We start from the raw sequence: 20398 nt of genomic DNA, 5'->3' as shown, positions 1-20398 counted from the left end.
AGCACAATTCTGAACTGCTCTTGAAATGAACAGAGAGCCAGCAGAGCTAGCTGGGGTTGTGGGATTGTGATGATGTTTCAACAGACAAATCCTTTGATTCCACATCTTTAACGTTCCAGCTGGCAGGGCCAGACTGAGGTTACGAGGGGCCTAAGGCTAATGGGAGGGAAGGGCCTAAGTATGAATTACAGATTGCAAAAAAAATGATGAAATCATCAAACATTTCTCTACATACATATTTACATATTATTTATTTATGTAAAATTCACAAGTTTATTCTACTCTCACGACACTCAATTCTTCAAACAGATACTTTGGAGTCAGAGGTAGCCCGAAGGATGCTATGCTGTCCTTCTCTTAGGCCTCCTTTCTCCTAGGTAGTGGAGTGATCATCTGTATGAGGATGAACACTGCAACATTCTCCATCCTGCTCACCTCTTCCAACCTTGTGCTTCTGCCCTCAGCTCTCCACATGGCACAGTGCAAAGCCAAGCCCTGCAGGTGTTTTCCCCAAGCTATGGACTCTACACCACATACCCTATCTCACTCTGGCTGCAGTCTAGGAGGCAGCCAGCTTTTATTATGGAAAAGAAAACCACTCAGGTGTAAAATCCACTGAAGTAGAGGAAGTAGTAGTGGGAAAATTACATTGCATGGCATTGTATTTAGGCTGTCTTGCTCTGAAAGCTGCCTCCCAGTGTTGCACTGGCTGAGGATAATGAATGAGTGTTTTCACATTGAACCCAAATATTATTTGTGAGATGATACTCAGTTTGTGTACTTAATCTCCAGTGATTCACCACATCAGGCCATTCTGTCACCAAGCTCTTCCACAATTAGAATAATAGAATAGAATCATTGGACTGGAAGGGACCCTGAGAGGTCATCTAGTCCAGTCCCCTGCACTCATGGCAGGACTATTATCTTTTCTAGAACGTGTAATCAGCAGCTCTGACATGATGTTTTTTAAGCATGAGTTCTGTGTGCACCAGCCCCCTATGGTTTGCATTTGTTTGCTTTACGCTTTCTGTAAGAAAAAGGTAACAGCTAGAAGTGACGCAGACCTTTAGACCATTGTCCAGTCATCTTATTTAGCACTTCTATACTATGTTAGGTCTTCAAAATCACTGTGCAAACATTAAACAAACTTTATCTAAAACTTTTCGGCTTTTGAATGACTAGGAGTTGACAAAACAGAGCCATTCCCTTTTGTGTTCTCGGTCCCCCCCCCCGCCCCAAAAAACTTCATGAAAATCAGCATCTTAAAAGAATCATTAAGGATCTTTCAAAAGAACAGTCCAACAAGGCTGCTGTAGTGACACCTTTGTTACATCAGGTCTGGTGTTTGTTTAAAGCCTAGTGCAGAATGAAAGGAGAGCTTCCTGTTTTATTTGTATGTGCAAATCAAGTAGACCTTGCTTATTTTTTTTCCTTAAAGTGCTCAGAGTTTAGGGAAGGAAAGTGAATGAGATTCTGCTTATACCAGGTGTGAAAAAACAGAAGGAACCAAAATCTACTCTTGTGGAAAAATCTGTTCTCCCTGAAGTCAATAAGGCTAGGTTTCAGAGTAGCAGCTGTGTTAGTCTGTATCCGCAAAAAGAACAGGAGTACTTGTGGCACCTTAGAGACTTATGCTCTAATAAATTTGTTAGTGTCTAAGGTGCCACAAGTACTCCTGTTCTTTTTTCAATAAGGCTACACAGGTGTAACTGTCAGCAGGAATTGGCCTGTGTTCTCATTCCCTTCTCGAATCGTATTCTATGCTTACCCAACGTTTTCCACTTGGGAAGGAAGTTAGTTTGAGTTGGGGCAGAAAAATGAGGACTAACTTCAGGTTTATTAAGCTTTAAGTTTTTTGAATGAAACTCAAAAGAAATCAAATGTGAGGTACTTTTATGACAGATTGAACTGCCAGAGAACCAGCAAATGGACGGAACTTGCCTTTCGCCTATTCAGTAAGTCTTTCTATCGTAGCCTGCTAAGAAGTGAATTTAAAATCCTTGAGGGAGAGGGGAGGGAGAAACCTACAACATTGTGTGTTGAGCTTCCTCCAGTGCTTTTGCAACCCCTTAGAAGTACAAATCTGTGTTGGCCTGTGGAACTAGGCTGAGCAAAAGGTAAGAACTTGGTTGCCTCTGCATTCCAGTACAGAAAAATACATCAAAGGAAAAAATGGAATTTCTTTGATTTTTAGTACCATTCAATACAGTATTGAACACTGTGCATCATAAATCTGAAGCCTCTCGATGGAAGGTACTATAAAAGTTAAAGTACTGGCATCCAGAATAGGATGTTTTGTTTTGTTTTTTGTTTTTCCTACAAACGTGTGGGAATTTGTTCTTTATACATGGGAGGGGCAATGGATAGAGTGTCTGTAGGTTCTGTGCAAGTTTCCCAACCTACCACTCTGGTACTGCCTCTTCCCCCCATGTCCCCTTGCCCTGCCCTCCCTCAGGCACTCACCAGTTGTCCAGAAATGAGACCCAGCACACACAGAAGATGAAAAGGATGGGCACTAGGGCCCAGGAGGTAGTGTCCTGGAGCTGCCTGTCAGCCTCAGCGAAGGAGAGGGACAGAGGGAGCCTCTTCCCTCCCTGACAGCTAAGCAAAGCTCTGGAGAAACAGGGGATGCAGGGAGCTGGGGCGGGGAGAGACAATGCCCGCTCAAACTACACCCACAGCTGGCATGGGTTCCCATGGTAACTGGATTTTTAGTGTCCGGTCACCAGTGTTAACCGGATACCTGCCAGTGTGTTCCTGCAGCGTGGGAATGCAGATGGGAGGGAGTGGAAGCAGCAGGCTGCCAGCTGAGCTCCTTCCAACCCACAGGGGGCTGCTTTGCCTTTCCTGCTGGCAGGAGCGCCCCAGCAGGAGTGTGAGCAAGCTCGCTCCCTGCCACCGCCCCTCCCGTGCCCCCTGCCTGACTAGTAGGGCCTAAAAAATAGGAAGGCCTAAGGCTATAGCCTTATTAGCCTAATGGTTAATCCGGCCCTGCCAGCTGGAGCATAGGGAATTGGTATCTACACCACACGCTCCTGCTAGGTGTTACAGTGGTCCCGTTTTTTAGCTTAAAACAAACCTCATTTTCTCTCCCTTGTAGCCGATAAGCAAGATGAGGAGTCCAGATTTATTGGAGCATTAAGTGAAAATGAAGAGCTGCAGTGGGACAATAAGGATGGGGGGAAAAAAGGAAAAACAAACATAGTGATGTATTTGTGGGGATAATATCATGTAGGATCCAAATGCCTTAAATGGCCTGGAATGAGATCCTGATATACCTACAGGGGCCCTATGTTCCTCTCTGAGATGCACTAGAATGCCTGAGTCAGAGAAATGCACTGAGAAACGTACTTCCCCTTGGACTTGTTGTGAGAAAAGGAACGAGCTGTTAGAGGCTATGAAGCTTTTTGGGACAGGGACTGTCACTACGTTCTGTGTCTGGACGGCACCTACCACAATGGTGTCCTGCCCCATGACTAGGGGTCCTAGCTTCTCTGGTAACACAAAAAAGGAATAATAATGACAGGCCAAATATACTTTGTTGAAGCACATGCTTTGAACCCTTCATCAGAGGGTTCTCAAACCTGTGCTGCATAAGCTGATTAGCTGAGGGTTGGAGGCCCAAAAAGGAGGGTGGGTCAGATAAACGAAGAAGGGCTTATGGGGAATACTGTCTCCACAGGGAAGATCTTTTTGCTTTAAAACCTTCCCACAGAACAGGCTTGTTTTGACTCTGCCACTGATTGAACTGAGTCTGTGTGAATGTGCAAGCTGGTTGAAGCCCCAAGCTCAGGAACGACAAACTGCCATTTCAATGCTCAGAGGGCCTGGGCTGCCGCGAAAGAAAGGCCCAGCAGGGTGCAGTGTTACACACCCACCAGTGACGGCGTTGGGTATAGCAGGTTGCACCCCATAACGCTTTATGGGAATATGCTTATGAATATATATATGACATAACTGGAATATGTTTTAGGCTACAGATGCCATGTAACATATCTCTGTAAAGGTTATGATCTACTGAATCTATTCATCCTATTTGTATGCATGTATCATTTTTGTATTTGAAGTTATGAATATTGGCTGTGTACTGGTTTGATTTTAAGTAGCCTTAGTAAGGCATTTGGGCAGCTTCTTCAGAAAGGAATTTGCAAGTTAAGTGCCCAATCAAGGAACACTTAACAGAAAATGGATCTTGGAAGGCTCCAATCCACATATGAAGTCTACTTGAGAACGTTCAAGGTAGCATGTGAACCATGGCTGCTACCTGTAAATTCTGAGTCATGCATGGACATGTGACTTGCCCATGTGACTCCAAAACTCCATCTTGTAGCTGGAATTCTACCCAGGGGGAGGGAGGGGTGTCCACCCACAAGAGAAAGTCTATTTAAACCCCTGGGAGACCCCTCCATTTTGTCTTCAGCTGGCTCAAGAGAGAGCCTCTCCACCCCCAAAGGATACCTGAAAGAAACTGGAACAAAGGACAGTAACCACGAGGGTGTGAGTGATTGCTGGACCCAGACTAGAAGGAGCCTAGTCTGTAAAAGAAGCTTAATGGAACATCTCTGAGGGTGAGGTTTCATCTGTAATCACTTTCTTACTGTATTAGGCATAGACTTGCATGTTTTATTTAATTTTGTTTGGTAATTTACTTTGTTCTGTCTGTCATTACTTGGAACCACTTAAATCCTACTTTTTGTATTTAATAAAATCACTTTTTACTTATTAATTAACACAGAGTATGTATTAATACCAGGGGAAGGGGAACAGCTGTGCATATCTTTCTATCAGTGCTATAGAGGGCGAACAATTTATGAGTTTACCCTGCATAAGCTTTATACAGGGTAAAAAGGATTTATTTGGGGTTTGGACCCCATTGGGAGTTGTGTTCCTTTCTCTAACACTCAGATGCCCTTCTTAAGCTTGCAGTTTGTGGGACGTGGTTCAGGCCTGGGTCTGTGTTTGTGGCCTGCAAGCGTGTCTGGCACAACCAGGCAGGGCTCTGGAGTCCCAAGCTGGCAGGGAAAGCAGGGGCAGAAGTAGTCTTAGCACATCAGTTGGCAGCCCCAAGGGGGTTTCTGTGATCCAACCCATCATGGCAGGAATAATTATTTCCTTAAGAGCAAAACAGTGGTGGTCGACTTCTTAAAAGCACAGCCAGACCATCATAGGAGATGTCCAAGCTAGTTTGGACCATTGTTCATAAGTGGGGCTCTTGTAAAAAGATAACCTTAACTTGTGCTACCAGTCTTTATAAGGTCCTTGTCACCTGGTACAACTTTACATAGTTAAGAATGGTACCACTCATCATGTCCCCAAAGCAGAGAGCATGTCCTCTGCAAAAACTGACCCACCTTCCTTGGGAGCATCAGAAGAGGCAAAAAACCAGCTCTGGTATGAGGAGATTCCTAGGCCTGCTGTTGGTGGCAAGCCAGAACAAAGATGTTCGGCAGCTCACTCTAGAACTGGCCAGTTTCAGGCTCAGCTGTATATGCACCAGGATAAGATTTCAGAGATAAGGACCTGACAATGGGAACACCTTTGCTTCTGTGAACTTTAGCCTTGTGACAGATAGAAGGAATGCTGTAGCTGAGCACAGTCCTGATTGTATGGCAAGCAAAAGACACTCTCTCTAAACTAAATGGTCCAGGAACCAGTTAAAGCTTTATGGTTACTAACCAGCAGCTTGAATTTCAAACCCCATGCTTCAGGGCTAAAGCCAGTATCCTCCAACTATCAGAGGTCAAGAGGAGATCTACAGCGGGTGGGGGGGCAGATTATCCCACCTGTGCCTAGTGAAGTATGGCAATTGCTATGTTCCAGTCAGCATGGAGCATTGTGTAACATGCTGTTGTCAGTCTGCCCTATCTTGAAGGGAAACAAACAACTCTCCTTGTTAATTCCAATAAGCAGCTCAAGAACTTGGACTGCTTTTTAGTGCATAGCATTTTAATGATAATTACACACAAAACTAATTATACAGAGCCTAATTTTATAGCTAAAATATCTATAAGCCAAGAATACATCAACTACTTAGCTCACTGCCTAGGAACCAACCAGAATTAGGCTTTATTAAAGATGAAACATTTGGAGGGGATGAGGCCTAATGTGGTTAGGTTTTTCTAATATCGTCATTCTTCCTAAACCAGCTCCTTACATCCTACTGATTGGGAGTAGGGAGAGAGCACAGAGAGGGCATGGACCAGAATCAGAGCAGTCAACTCTTGGCAGATAGACCACTTGCTGATGAATTTACTTCATGGTTCCCAACATCTTGGCTGCATCTGCCTTTCCCAGAATGGCCCAGAGGCATGTCCTTGCCTTCTCTCCAGGGGAAAAGAGGTGCATAGCCAAAGATGTGAGAGCGAGCGTTGACCAAAATAACTGACCCTTCCCTGTGTATGAAACTGTGTAGGAAGCCATTCTGCCTCTCTGTATCTCCAGGCCCATAGGAGCAGCAGCAATACAGCTGTCAGTCACCACACAGCATTTTATTCATGAGGAATTAGACAGTTTCAAAAGCCAAAGTGCACCTGAAATTGAGCCCTCCCAGCCAAGCATCCAGAATCTGAGCTCCAGAGCAGTTATCAGGGGTCTTTTATGTGACTCTCTGAGGCACTTATCCCAAGCAGATGTGATTCCTAAGCAAGAACCCCAAGCCCACTCCCCTCCCAGCACCTCTCAGTGGACATCATTCGAGAGAATAGGGTGGGTGGCCCAGGCTGAAGGAGAATTCACAGCTACTGCAGGCTCGACAACCTTAACCTACCCACCTCCAACCCCGTCCTCTCCAAAAGTCATGAAAACTAGCAGACTCCAAAGGGAAGGAGGAATACAAGAAGACAGAAGAAAGAAAATCATCTTTATAATGGTTCAGCTCGCATTCTCAGCTCGCATTCCCAGGGCAGCCCGGCCATGGAAAACACAATTTGTTTGTTCTGTTCGGTTTCCTAGAGTAGCTGCTCTTGGGGGATTTATGTGCATGTCCCTTAGCAAGACGCAGCCTGTTCTTGGAACAAGTTGTCCAGCAAATTCTCCAGAGGTGGGCACTGTTAGTGTGTTTATTTTCAAGGAATAGATCACGGTCCATTATAAAATGAGTCTTGGACTCTGAGTTCCTCAGCTTGGTGTGCAGAGATACTAACTCAACTGCTGGAGGAACCAGTGATGGTGATTCTGGAGGTGTAGTCTTTCCTCTGATTCAGGGCTGAACCACAACCCAGTTAGGGTGACCACCTTTTCAAAATGCAAAAGCAGGACACATACAGGAGCCCTGTCCCCTCCATGGCCCTGCCCCTGCCACTCCTCTCCTCGTCCCCTGAGGCCCCCACCCCTTGGCCAGACTGGAAGCCGGAGCCAGAGCCGGGCTGTGGTAAAAGCCACCCAGGGAGCCCAGGCTGCTGTGAGGAGCACCAGCCCCTCCACCTGCCCTGGGCAGGGAGTCAGGGGGCCTGAAAGCCCCCCAGGGCATGCTGCCCAGGACAGGTGGAGAGTCCAGGGCTCCCCACAGCAGCCTAGGCTCCCTGGGCACCTCTTACCATGACCCAGCTCCAGCTTCCGACCTGGCCAGGGGGCATGGTTGGGGGGGGGGGGGAAAGGAGGAGCAGGGGCGGGGCTTCATGGTGAGGCGGGAAAATGCCCACCTCACCCCCCCACAAACACTGGGAAGAGGCTGGTGCCGTCCCTGAGCCTCAGGCAGGTGCGGAGTGCACCACAGGGAATCCAGGACACATGCTGTCCCGGAGTCATGCAACCCGGGACTGGGACTTTGAACTCTGCATTTCTAGACTGTCCCACCCATCAGGATGGGTGGTCACCCTAATCCCAGTAGGGTGTTGGGGACACTGTGTTGTGAAAGTGCTGTCTTTCAGAAGAGATGGAAAACTAAGGTCCTGATCACCTGTGGTTGTAAGTCCATAGTACTTTCATTCTCACAACAGCAGGGGCACTAGCCCCAGTGCCCTTGTCAGTTGGGTAACTACATTTGACCTCTCTAAATTTCCCCAGTAGTTTCAGATGGATACCGTATTCGCCTTTGCTTCCTGTTATAGTGTTGGGTAGTCCACCCCAGAGGTGGCTGCAGTTCATTGGTTGAAGTAATTGCTGTGCGTATATTACAGATGGTCCTAAATCACAAACTTGAAGTTTGGAGTTGTTCAGATCTGGGAATCTGGTTTGCACCTGTGGGGGCTAGAGTATTAGGAACTGGGGTGACATTTTGTAGTTACTTTACCTTTTGAGGTCAAGAACTGTCTGTGTGGCAGAGTTACGTGGCATCTTTTCTTTTGGAAACAGCTACTACTGTGGCTGACTGGAGATGGAACCTCAGAATGAAGTGGGGCTTAATGTAGCTTATAAACAAAGACTGTGATAACTTGATTATTTTTTGCTGTTGTTATTCTTACCCAATTAATGTTTTGTAATTAACTTAAGATTGGATTTGAGGAGACATAATAGGTCCCATCTCTCTGTTCTAAATGTATTCCAACGCAAAATGTAATTAACTTAGAGTTAAGGTTGCTCAAATGTCTTTCCTCACAATGCAGAGACTAAAAAGCAAGGAAATTGTAAGTTAAAACAGCCATATACAAGACAGTGCCAGTCCCACTACCATCATGACATGTCACCATACTTCACATGATCACCGTTTCTAACGAATTCAATTTCAATTCAAGAGTGCTATCATCTTCAGTGCACATATCAAGAAATTAATACTACACAGCAAAGTACCAGCTTACCAGTGTTCTGTAACATATTATAGCTGTACATAGGAAACATATCTGTTTATACATCAGTGTAGCTGTGTTTGTTTCATAACTGACCTGATTATTTTAAAAACACACTGTAAACATATAGTAGAATTTTGTTTGTGGTCTTGATGTGTTAAGTTTTGGGTATATAATCCACTTAGACTTCTCTTGTTGGCTGGTACACAGTATGATTGTAGTTTGAAGATTAGAATTGTTATTAAGCCATTAGGTAGTGTAGCACTGGAAGGCTGGAGTTTGCCCTGAAGTGTGCCAAATTTGGAAGCTAAACTGCATCATTAAAGTATAAAACAGAAGTGGCTAGCTGGATTCTCCTCTCCCTTACACCAGTCTAATCAACAGATGTTTCACTGAAGTCAGTGGAATTAGACCAGAGTAAAACTGTTGTCATAGGAAAATAGGGCCCAGGGATTTTAGTTCTGCTTATCTCAATGCGATCTTAGCTCTGCGGTTACTAGCAATGCCTTCTTAATGGGTATCATTTTGTGCTGTACCTCTAAGAAGCTCAGGACAAAACTTGCAACCCAGTGGAAGTAGGGGCTAAGATAGCTGTAAGCACCTTCATGCCCTTTTTGATTCTGAGGATTTCTGGGGCGTTGGGAAGTGCCCTGTGAGGTGTTTGTGGGTAGCAGCACTACCTGAAATCTTTACAGTGCTACGTAGTATGGCCCTGCCTCTTCCCAGCATGCCCTTCACACAGCTGGGCTCCCTGACCTTAGAACACCCTGGCTGGTTTTACTGACAGAGGTTGTTTCAAACAGCAGTCTGTCAAAGCACGCTATGGAACCTGTAGTGCACCGTAGCAGGGCCCCAGGGCAACTTAGTATGAGGCATGCTAGTGCACTGTAGATTTACACTCTGCTGGCTGTGCACTAAGTCTCCTTGTAGACAAGCCCACTGTGCCTGTGCTGGAGAATTCTGTCCTGGCTCAATCAGGGCTTGTATGGTCCCTTTACACCAGTGGTTCTCAAAGCCGGTCCGCCGCTTGTTCAAGGAAAGCCCCTGGCAGGCTGGACCGGTTTCTTTATCTTCTGCATCCGAAGGTTCGGCCGATCATGGCTCCCACTGGCTGCGGTTCGCCACTCCAGGCCAATGGGGGCTGCGGGAAGGGCGGCCAGCATGTCCCTTGGCCTGCACTGCTTCCCGCAGCCCCCATTGGCCTAGAGCGGCGAACTGCAGCCAGTGGAAACCGCGATCGGCCAAACCTGAGGACGCGGCAGGTAAACAAACTGGTCCGGCCCGCCAGGGGCTTTTCTTGAACAAGTGGCGGACCGGCTTTGAGAACCACTGCTTTACACCACTCCAGTCACATACAGGGGGTGGGGCTGAGCTGAGGGGAGAGTCCCTCTCAATATTTTTACGTATGATATGTATATATATATATATACACGTTCATAAAAGTTGCTGAGTGCTAGAGGGAAGGTCTCTTGAAGGAGTCAGTCATTCTAATTACTAGCTACCCTTGGGAACAATCTCAGGAGGCCTGCTCCCTGGGCCAGCAAAGCCTGAAAACAGGAGAAGACATGCTCAGCAGGCTGGGGGTTGGGAGTGGGCAAGTATCGCCCAGTCTGTCAGGACTCGTTTGTCTGATCCATCAGTTATTTGTGCCCCATCAATGAAAATTGTGCAGTTGGCGTGTGAGTGGTTCACAATCCTTCCATAGGATTGTCTCTGACTGGATGTCCCACCAGGCTCTGTCACAAAAATGGGGATGCAATTCTAATGATGTAATCCCTGGCCTGAAGCACTCCCCATGGATCATAGCAGCTCAGTCATTCCAAATGAAGCAAGGAACTGCACAGCAAGACCTCTAGCAGTGGTTACAAAATGGTTTCCATAATGTCCTGCTTACTGTCCTCCTACCTTCTGGCTCTGCCAGTCAGTCTATCCTTTCCTCTGGCTTTACTGCTCACAACTGGTACTGTTTTGGAAGCAGGCTCACTTGTGTTCGTAGTGCTTTGTCCTCCACCTGAAAGACAGGATGTACAAAGAGCTTGGGGCTAGTATATCCAGCAGTTGGCTAGCGCTGGAAACTGGTGCTGTCATAGCACCTGTCTTCCTACAGCTCTGCCACCTGGCATTGAGCTAAGAGACAGCAGAAAGTCATAGCAATAAGGACTGTCTGGTGGTTTTATGCTCTGTACTCATGCAGGTGGGGGCCAGACTCATTTTATCGCTAGAGTTTGTGAATGTATTTCCTATAGAAGGGGGCTGTGTGGGAGGGGAGGAAAATATAAAGCTGCAAAGCCAAAATTCCCCCTGACCACAACCCCCCATTATCTCTGTTTCAGTTCAGTGTCATTTAGCTACCACACTGCCCCCCAGGATCCTTCTGCAGGTGTCAGTCCCATTCTTGAGAGGGGTAGGGAACATGGCTAAAGGAGGCAGCCACTAGGAAAATGCAACCTGAAGCATGCATGGACCTTATATTCCCAGGTCTCCTTATATCCAACGTGTCCACTACTGAGACGGTACTCCAGCCCCAACTCCCACCTGCACAGAACTCCCTCACTGGTCAGTGTATGTGAGACCCCGGACCGCAGCATGGTGTAATGAGAGCGAGTGCCCAGTAGTTCAATTTGAGGCCATTCACAGGCACTACTCACCTCTCCCTTCAAAAGGAAAGGACCTGTGCTGGAATTTCCTGGCGTTTCTTCCCCCTGAATGGGCACAGCACGCATAAAAAAGCAGTAGGGTTATATAGTGAAAGCACAATGGAGAGCATGTTGTTCATGTGATGTGTTCTAGCAGCAAAGCCTCACTCCCTCGGTACATCTCCTGAGAATGGGAACTGTGGTGGATTTATCCTAATTAAGAACCTGGCATGTGCCCCTGGGAGCACAGATGATGAGCTGCAGGAGAGCTTTGCAATCTGACTCCTTGTGAAACCAGCGCTTGGGAAAGGAGCCAGTTCTAAGCTTCTCTAAATACTATAACATCATAAATAGCAGAGAGTGCAAGGCCTAGATCCTCAAAGGCATTTCGGTGCTCAACTCCCATTGAGGATCTGGGCCCAAGTTATTGAATTAGTCACGGCTGCACTCTGGGGAATGGAGAGTAGTGACAGTACACACACAATTCAGATCCACTGAGCACTCTGCAAAACAGAGAGTGCTGAGACTTATATGCTGATTTTAGAGCCATTTCTGTGCAGGCCTGATGGAAAGCAAAGTATCCCACGACTGGATCTTTCACACCTGACGTGGACCAGTGAGCCACATGTTCATGGCTAACAAATGTCAAAATAGGACCGGTGTGTCCCTTCCTCACCTTTCTTACTGCTGAGATTATCCAAGACTGGCTCCCCATCCTTACTAAAGTCCTCCTCAAACCTGCAGGAAAAAACAGGGCATTGTCAGATACAAACCCACTCACTTCAATAAACAGGAGGCAGGTCTACACTCAAAAGTGAAGTCATCCCAGCTGTGTTGCTCAGAGGTATGAAAAATCCACACCTGAGTGGCATAATTAAGATGACCTCTCCCCCTAATTCTTCTGTTGACCTAACTTCCCTCTCTTGCGAAGGTGGATTAACTACGCTGACAGACCTTAAAGTCTATGAGCCTCTGAGAACCCTGCCCGTCACTGTAGTGAGTAGCTACACTGAAGTACTGAAATGCTCCTAGAGAAGCCATATCCACCAGTCACATATACTTTCACCACAAAGGAGACCTTCTAAAGGCACATTTTACTGCGCACGTTACTTACTCCAAAGGAGACCTTCTAAAGCTTTCATACCAGAACAGACCATCTTGTATTCTGTATATGCCACAGGGAAACTATTTTAGGACTCTTTTGGATTTTTTAATCAGGATTATTTTTTGTATCCACCTGTAAAGCCAGGTGCCCTTGTTACCATGAGTCCAATTATGCAAGGTGCAGGGGGGGAGCCACGCAAACTACTAAAAATGACCTAAAATTGTTTTTCTCTAGGAACACAGGATTTGTCATACTAGAGAAGTGGCCCATCTAGTTCAATAGTCTGTCTCTGACAATAAACTTAAAAGATCACAATATCGTGGACTCCTCCTGGTGGTGCCTCCAGTTAGGAAGTTGGGAATTTCCCCTTTCCATTGGTATAAAGTACCCAATTCTATGCCCATATAACTGCGAAATACTGGACATTAAAGCTGTGATATCTTTATGTATAAAAAAACTATTATTGACCTGTCTGAATATTAATTGGGTGCCAAGCCAGGGTAATTTTTGGGGTGGAAGTTCCACATCTGGGGGGAGACAGAGGAAACAAATCTATGGCAGATTGAGGGGCTTGTTTTTAATTGTTTCATTTTAAAGACCTCCATCTTACCTAGGCAAGCATTGTACCATGACTCCAATAACATGACAGTTTCACAAGATAACTGAAATAACATAACGACTGAAATCTTAGAGGTAAAAAGAGCTCTCCAACTCATCCAGGGGTTAAAATGTAACAAATGTGCTACCCATCTCTTTGATCCTGGCAGGGAGACTTTTATTTTAAAAAAGTGGGAGCCTATTGGAAGCTGTTTGGTGATCTGGAACATTACAGCAAGTCCCAGGGAGATGGAACAGTGAGCAGAGTACAGGTGAAATTGTCACGGGTGCATGATAAATTAATTTATCATATGGTTTTCTACAGCGTATATAGGGCAACTGCTGAAATAGTGAATGGTAAAAATTTGTCAAAACTTCTCTGTGGGAGCTTTCTTGCCAAAAGCTTTCTGCTCTGTGCACACAGTTCCACCCCCAGAAGCTCTCCACCTACTACATATAATAAATAAAGTAATAAGCATTAACTTTATGCACTTTCATAGCACCTTCTGTTTGAGAATCTCTAAGTACTTTACCAATGTTAATAAATGGAGTCTCACCAACCAGCTGTGAGCTAGGTGAGTATTATCCCTGTTTTACAAATGGGTAAACTGAGGTACAGAAAGGTTAAGAGCCATAGTTTCAGAGGTGCTATAAACCCACAACTCCCAATGCATCTCTAAAAAAGCAGGCTTTAAGTGACTTTCTCAAGATCACATGGGAAGTTTGTGGTAGAGCTGGGCACAGAACTGAGATCTTCCAGCTGACAGTTCTAGCACGTAACCAAAGGACCATCCCGCATACCTGTCTCGTAAAAGCGCTCTGTACAGTACACAATATGAGTCTGGTACCGGCAAACCCCTCTGTCTAGAACATATAATGGTACGAACATTCAATCCAGTGTGTGTAACGAGCCCTATTCCAAAGCCCTTGGGCCAGTGTGTGCAATGTGTTCCACTCCCAAAAGCCACCTGGCCAGTGCATTTCAGCTGGGTTGCTAAAGAGGCAGAATGTAAATGAAGGGAAGCTACCTCATTACTCTGCAATACCATGATGAGAGTCATCCCACAGTACTGTATACCGTGCTAGTCATTGAACTGACACAGGATGGCCCTGCCCATGACAGAGAGCACACTAGAATGTCTGAAGGAGGTTACTTTATAAGGTACGGGTGATGTAGCTGGGCTGGCTTTTTATGGAAATGAAAAGGAGAAATCATGACGACTGGATGACAAGGTTTGAAATATCAAAGCGGATTTGCCCAACTGTCCCTTTTGGAACAGCCCCAGCTTCTTCCTACCTCCATCAGTCCCATATGCCTGAAGTTGTGGAGGATCAGTGGAATTAGCTGGGGGTCAACCCCTCTATAGAGGTAGTGAGAATGGGATGTGATTCAACCCCCTCTACAGCTCTCAGAGTCCCTGTAGAACCCATGCTGATCAGCCCCTGGGATTTAGTGTTTCACAGTTTACCAGCTCACAATGTCCCATCAGAATATAGAACTTATCATTCACCGTAATAGGGCCTGTAGCATGCTAGGCACCTCAGGGGTGTAGATGACCTACATGTGCTCTGATTTTTCTACATCCCAAGCCCGTCGCCATTCGCCCTTTGCGTTCTTGTGGCGCGCTAGCCTCTCAAGGTCGATCTGATCTCGTTCTTTTTTCCATCGCACGTATTCTGAGCGTTCCCGTCCAGTCATGGTGAAACCCATGTCTCCTGGACTCTTCTGGAGAGGTTTCCCTCCCTCCTAGTGGAAGCAAATGAGCAACTCATTAATACAACACCATCAACCAGAAACTATGTCCAATAAGGTTTCCGGACTAGGCTGGTGGGAATTCTATTAGAAACCTTGTAAATAGCTTGCTTTTAGAAACTGGTAACAGCTGCTCTGAAATGTGACTTTTCTGTCTAAATATTCCCTGTCTAGATATATGCCTTGAGTTGTAACCCTTTTGAAAACATGTTACTGTGCTTGTGTGTGCAAATGGCCAACGTTACCTGATTCCCATTTTCAATTTACCTGATTTCTGTATTCAGTCCTAGTAATTAGATGCATAAATTAGGCAGCAGTCATTCACGCACCGTGTCTCGGCAACTTCACACTTTGCTTAATAGGTTAAAAAAATCACATCCACGTTGTTATTCCTGAAAAAGGCACTCATCCAAAGCAGCCCAGTGTTGTCTAGTGTATCTAGCTAGTCCTAGAAGTGCCTGGAACAGAGCTTTCCAATGTTTTTTCTGTAGAGAACAATTTCTGAGTAACTAAATTCTTATGTGAATTCAGAAGGCCAGGGAATAAGAATTCCAAAAGACCCTGGAACTCTTTACTGGTCCAAGGTAACAGGCACAATCTCTTCCCCCAACCCTTTCACCCTCCAACATTGGGGCGTAGGGAAGAGAGTCACTTTGCAACCATTGGTGAGTGCTCTGTAGCTCAAGATGCACTGGCTGATGCTGACTCCTGGTTCACAGTGCACTGTATAATGAGCATCACATGCATAAGTCAGAACAATATCCTTTGAGCAGGGGATTGTTTACTTTCACCGCTTGCGCCCTCTCTCTCTCTCATGTTGTAAGAGCTGAGAGCTGTTGCTGTTCCAAGTATTTAAAATCTCAACAAAGAGACAGTGCAAAACAAAGCTGAGTGTATCAGAGGGAGATGTGTGTAACACAGTGACAGATTAATAGACTCCACTGGAGGAGGAGGCTGAAGTTGGTTCCTTTTCCCAGTTCCTTATTTGTGGTAGCAGCTCTTTACTCAGAGTTCCCTGTTCCTTATTCAAAGGATTTATTCAAATTATATTTTTTAAATCAATTAAATTTCTAAAAATTGAATCTTACAGTAAGTTAATGTGATAAAAATTAAATGGCTAATTCCTTAATTACTTATTAACTAAATAATCAAATGAGGAGCTGGGATCTGAGTGGCAGTATGTGATTAAATAAGTCTCGGTCACCCCAAGTGACACATCCCTGCGCACCTCAGACTGCTCTGAAGGACTGGGTCATGCCACTTACTGACCAAAGCTTTGTTTATGAGCAATATGCTGTCACCTGTTATGCCACCACCCCACTTCCATATTGTAAATGGTGACTGAACTGGGTTTTGACTGGCTGTATGTGATAAATTAAGTCTCAGGTCAGCACAACCATTGAACTGTTCTGCTGTAGCTGAGACATTGGAACTCCCTTATTTGGAACTTCTTCTTTGCAAAAAATTGTGGCCCATGTCACCAGCCCTCCTCCCTCTAACCTCAAACACTTACACACCCGTTAGCTAGGCAACAGGCACAGTAAACAGGGGAGTCGGAGGATGAAGCTGTGGCTCATGCAGGTAGAGGGACTTGGTGCATGTTGTATTTGTTCCATCTGTTGGTTGGTTGTTCTTTGGGGGGGTGGTGTGGCTGGGCTGGGAGTACTGAACTGGCCAAGTGATATGGGTCTGTTTGTGTCTCAGTGAGGGCCTTGTTGCTGTGATTTGTGGGGCTTTGAACAGAACCAGTTTTTGAAATTTGAGTGGTTATTCCCTCCCTGTTTGTGAGGGCAGGAGCTGAGAAGTGAGGTTTGGTATATGTCAGTTGCCAGGCGAATGGGTATGGTATCCTGGATGAGTTTTGGTGGGAGCGTAGAGAGGAGTGGGATTCCTGTTTTAGGTTTGGCTCTACACCAGAGAGCAGATATGGCTTAGAAGAGAGCAACTGCTGTGATCCACCTTGGATGTGCTATGTTTTACTTTCCGTCAGAAGACGGAACAGATTTCTGGTGTTTGAAATGCAAGCTGGTGGCTGTAGTGGAGGAGAAAACACATTGTCTGGAAGCATAATTTGAAATATTGTACAGCATCTGAGACAGTGAAGACTTCTTGGACAATCAGATTGGGAAATCACTGTCAGATGCCACAAGGGGATGGCTCAGCAATAAGACAACTGGAGAGAGTAGAAACCAAAGTGGACAAGTGATTTGTAACAAGAGAGAAAGAGAGCCAAGAGTCATTTCAACTTCTCTAGAAGTATCAAAGCTCAGCAGTCAGCTACAGAAGAACCTGTCTCTAGAGGAATGGAAAAAGCTACCAGGGGCATACCTGATGGGTGTTCTTATGGTATGAAATGAGCAGCAACCAAGTGAAGTTCATCAACCATCATAAGAATACAAACAATCATCACTGATAACTCAATATTAAGAAGAAAGGACAGAATTCAGCAAGGGACACAGGGACAATAAGACAGTGTGCTGTATCCCTGGCATGAAAATATGAGAGGTAACTGAAGGACTAGACAAGATTATGAAGTTGTCTGTCCACTTATGATGATACACATTGGAGCCAATGACACAGCATCACATGGAACTGTTCAAATTAGAGAAGACCTCAGGCACCTTGGAAGGGAGTGGAAGAAAATGAAAGTCCAAGTGATCTCATCAGAGATCCTTCCAATCCAATGAGCAAGAGAAGGCAGAAAATACAGGAGGTAAACTGTTGGCTGCACAGCTGGTGTGAGGCTGAAGGTGTAGGTTTTGTGGAACATTGGGCCACATTCCAGTGGGAGTGGGGGCTGTACATATGGGATGGCTGGCATCTCACAGATTGGGGGCTAACCTTCTCTGTAGGAGACTAGTTGGAGCAGCTAGGAGGGCATTGAGCTACAAACACAAGAGGAGGTGCTAGGGAGACAAATGCTGTACAAAACTAAAACTCAAGACATCACAAACAAATTGAACTGATGTGACAAAACATGTGAAGAGAAGACATTTTTCAGTTGCTTACATACCAACGCTAGGAGTCTGGTTAACAACGGAGAGGAATAAGAAACTCTGATTGATAAGAAAAATATATACAATTGGCAATACTGAAACCTGGTGGGACATTTCACATGATGGGTTATCACCTCTTCAGGAGGAATAGAGTGGGTAAAAGGTGTGTGTGTCGGGGGGCGGGGGGGGGGGGACGACTATACATTAGTTTTTGTTGCTTGTTTTACAATTATTGATAATCAGGGATCCTAGAAATCCGTTTGCCCTGGAAAAACACGGAATTTGCATTTTTTAAGAGAATCTTTAGTTTTTGCATTTTGTGAAAAAATAAAAACAGGTACAATAGAACCCTATTTGTCCGAGCTTCTGACCTGTATAGCAGAACAGGTAATATTTAGATTTGATAGATCCTGAAATTTGTCTCGGCACAAAGATGTTTTTGTGTCCATAAGTGAAACACGGACTTCATGCAGGAGGCAGAGAGACCGATTTGTTGAAGAATGTCTGGTTTGCTGAGACCTCCACTGGCTCTGGCTAACTCTAACCTAGGATGTGAGGCTTTGTCACACACATCCCCCCTCCCCCATGTGTCCTTTTCCTTCCCCACCTTTTCTTTCCTATCCTTCACCTTTTCCCTTTCTGTCTAATAAGAGCCTGGCTTAGTTGGCCAAGACTGCTTATTTTGCAATACTGCTGTAGATTCATGACCAGAGAGTCAGATAAAAGCAATTCCCTAAACAACGCAGTGTTGGTACAAGTTTCCCAGCTTTTGGAGTGGCTAATAAGACTGTGTGCCAAGTCTGTATTTCTCTAACAGTGAGGCTGCAAGTGAGAATCAATACCAGAGACAGAAGCTGCATATTTTATCTTTGCTGTTCTTTTCTTTCCCCTTTTGTGTGTGTTTTGTCTGAGCTTTTAGAAAATGAGGTCAGGCTACAGAAATAACGACAGCTCTAGTCCATTTCAACTAACTTATTCCCTGTTTCCCAAAAACAACAATTATCACCATCGTTAATCCCATCCAAGAGACTGTCAAATGCTTTAACTGGTTTTCCTTCTTTTTCTTTAAATAAAGGAAAAAAAGGTTTTAATGGTGTGTTTCAGAGTAGCAGCCATGTTAGTCTGTATTCGCAAAAAGAAAAGGAGGACTTGTGGCACCTTAGAGACTGACCAATTTAGCTTTCGTGAGCTACAGAATGCATCCGATGAAGTGAGCTGTAGCTCACGAAAGCTTATGCTCAAATAAATTTGTTAGTCTCTAAGGTGCCACAAGTACTCCTTTTTTTTAATGGTGTGTTTCTCATGGCACTAAGCTGACTGAGGTCTCTGTGTACCAACCCTCAACCTTGTTTATAACTGCTTAATGTCAGATAGAGAGAGGGTCACATTAACACTTTGACTCTCTGGGCCCATATATTCCATCTAAATTAACAGAACAGTACCCTTGGATTCCTTGCTGATGCTAAGCTCTCACATAGCGGAAGCCAAGAGTAATACTTTCTGCTATCCCTGGTTGGCTATGATACTTTCTCCTACCCTGGTGGACGATAACCTGGTCTAAATTATTCACACCTTCGTTACCTCTCGGTCGGCTGAAAACACTGTGCTGCACCTGGGCATGAAACCATCAGCATTTAGTAAACTTCATCTACTACAGACTGCTAGAGCACATCTCCTCAGCAACATAGGTTGCCACGAACACGTCACACCTGTCCTCCGCTCTCTATACTGGCTTCACACAGAATTTCAAATAAAGTTCAAAGTATCATCCTTATTTTCAAGGCATGGAATGGCCCGAGCCCAGGCTCTTGTAAAGATTTCTTAAATTCTGGAACAAAGACGTGGTCGACAACTCCACTCCTCAGGCACAGTGGCACTCTCTACAATAAAGGTAAAGTTTGTCTGGGCAGTAGACAGAGTTTTCTGGAGGGCTGGTCCCTTACTGTGCAATAAACTCCCCCAGGAAGTAAGGACAATCACAAACCTCACCACCTTCTGCTCCAAGTGCAAGGCTCACTTCTTTGACCGTGCCTTCTCTAACACACACACACAGCAATATGCATATTTAAATAGTTAAGATAAAGCTAAAACCCTGCCAAAACAAGACACTCCACTACACATGCTTCTATCCCTGGGTAGAGGATGAGAGAACAAGCACCATATGACAGATGTGTAGTCACACTGCTTAATGCACTACTGGAAGGTGCATTAATGCTCAGAAGGTGCTCAGATACGGATAAGCTCAGCATAAGAACCTCTACAGAATAGATATAAAATACTTAGGGTTTTGTAAGGCATTTGACTTAATACCACATGACATTCTGGTTTAAAAAGTTAGAACAGTATAATATCAACAAAGCACATGTTAAATGGATTAAGAAATGGGTAAGTGAGAGGTCTCAAAAAGCAGTTGCCAGTGGGGAGTTATCATTGAGCATGTGTGTTTCTAGTGGGGTCTGAAAGGATCAATACTAGGCCCAATGCTATTCAACATTTTCACCAACAACCAGGAAATAAATATAAAATCACTGCTGATCAATCTGTGGCTGGCACAAGGATTGGAGGAGTGGTAAATAATGATGAGGACA

At 45.1% G+C, this 20398-nt stretch overlaps 1 protein-coding gene across 1 annotated transcript in view; it reads right to left on the bottom strand.

Annotated features, from left to right (window-relative positions):
• Positions 1 to 20398, bottom strand: part of CCDC9B (coiled-coil domain containing 9B) — a 91801-nt gene that overhangs the window by 4825 nt on the left and 66578 nt on the right. Inside the window, exons 7-10 of the mRNA XM_077818686.1 lie at positions 14624 to 14808; positions 12036 to 12097; positions 11372 to 11425; positions 10629 to 10734 (exon numbers count right to left, since the gene is read on the bottom strand). Coding sequence (XP_077674812.1) covers positions 10629 to 10734; positions 11372 to 11425; positions 12036 to 12097; positions 14624 to 14808 — 407 coding nt within the window. The remainder of the gene's footprint in view (positions 1 to 10628; positions 10735 to 11371; positions 11426 to 12035; positions 12098 to 14623; positions 14809 to 20398) is intronic.

The sequence above is a fragment of the Eretmochelys imbricata genome, chromosome 6 (assembly GCF_965152235.1).
Source record: "Eretmochelys imbricata isolate rEreImb1 chromosome 6, rEreImb1.hap1, whole genome shotgun sequence".
Classification (NCBI taxonomy): domain Eukaryota; kingdom Metazoa; phylum Chordata; order Testudines; family Cheloniidae; genus Eretmochelys; species Eretmochelys imbricata.
This window is presented reverse-complemented; position numbering and strand designations above follow the sequence as displayed.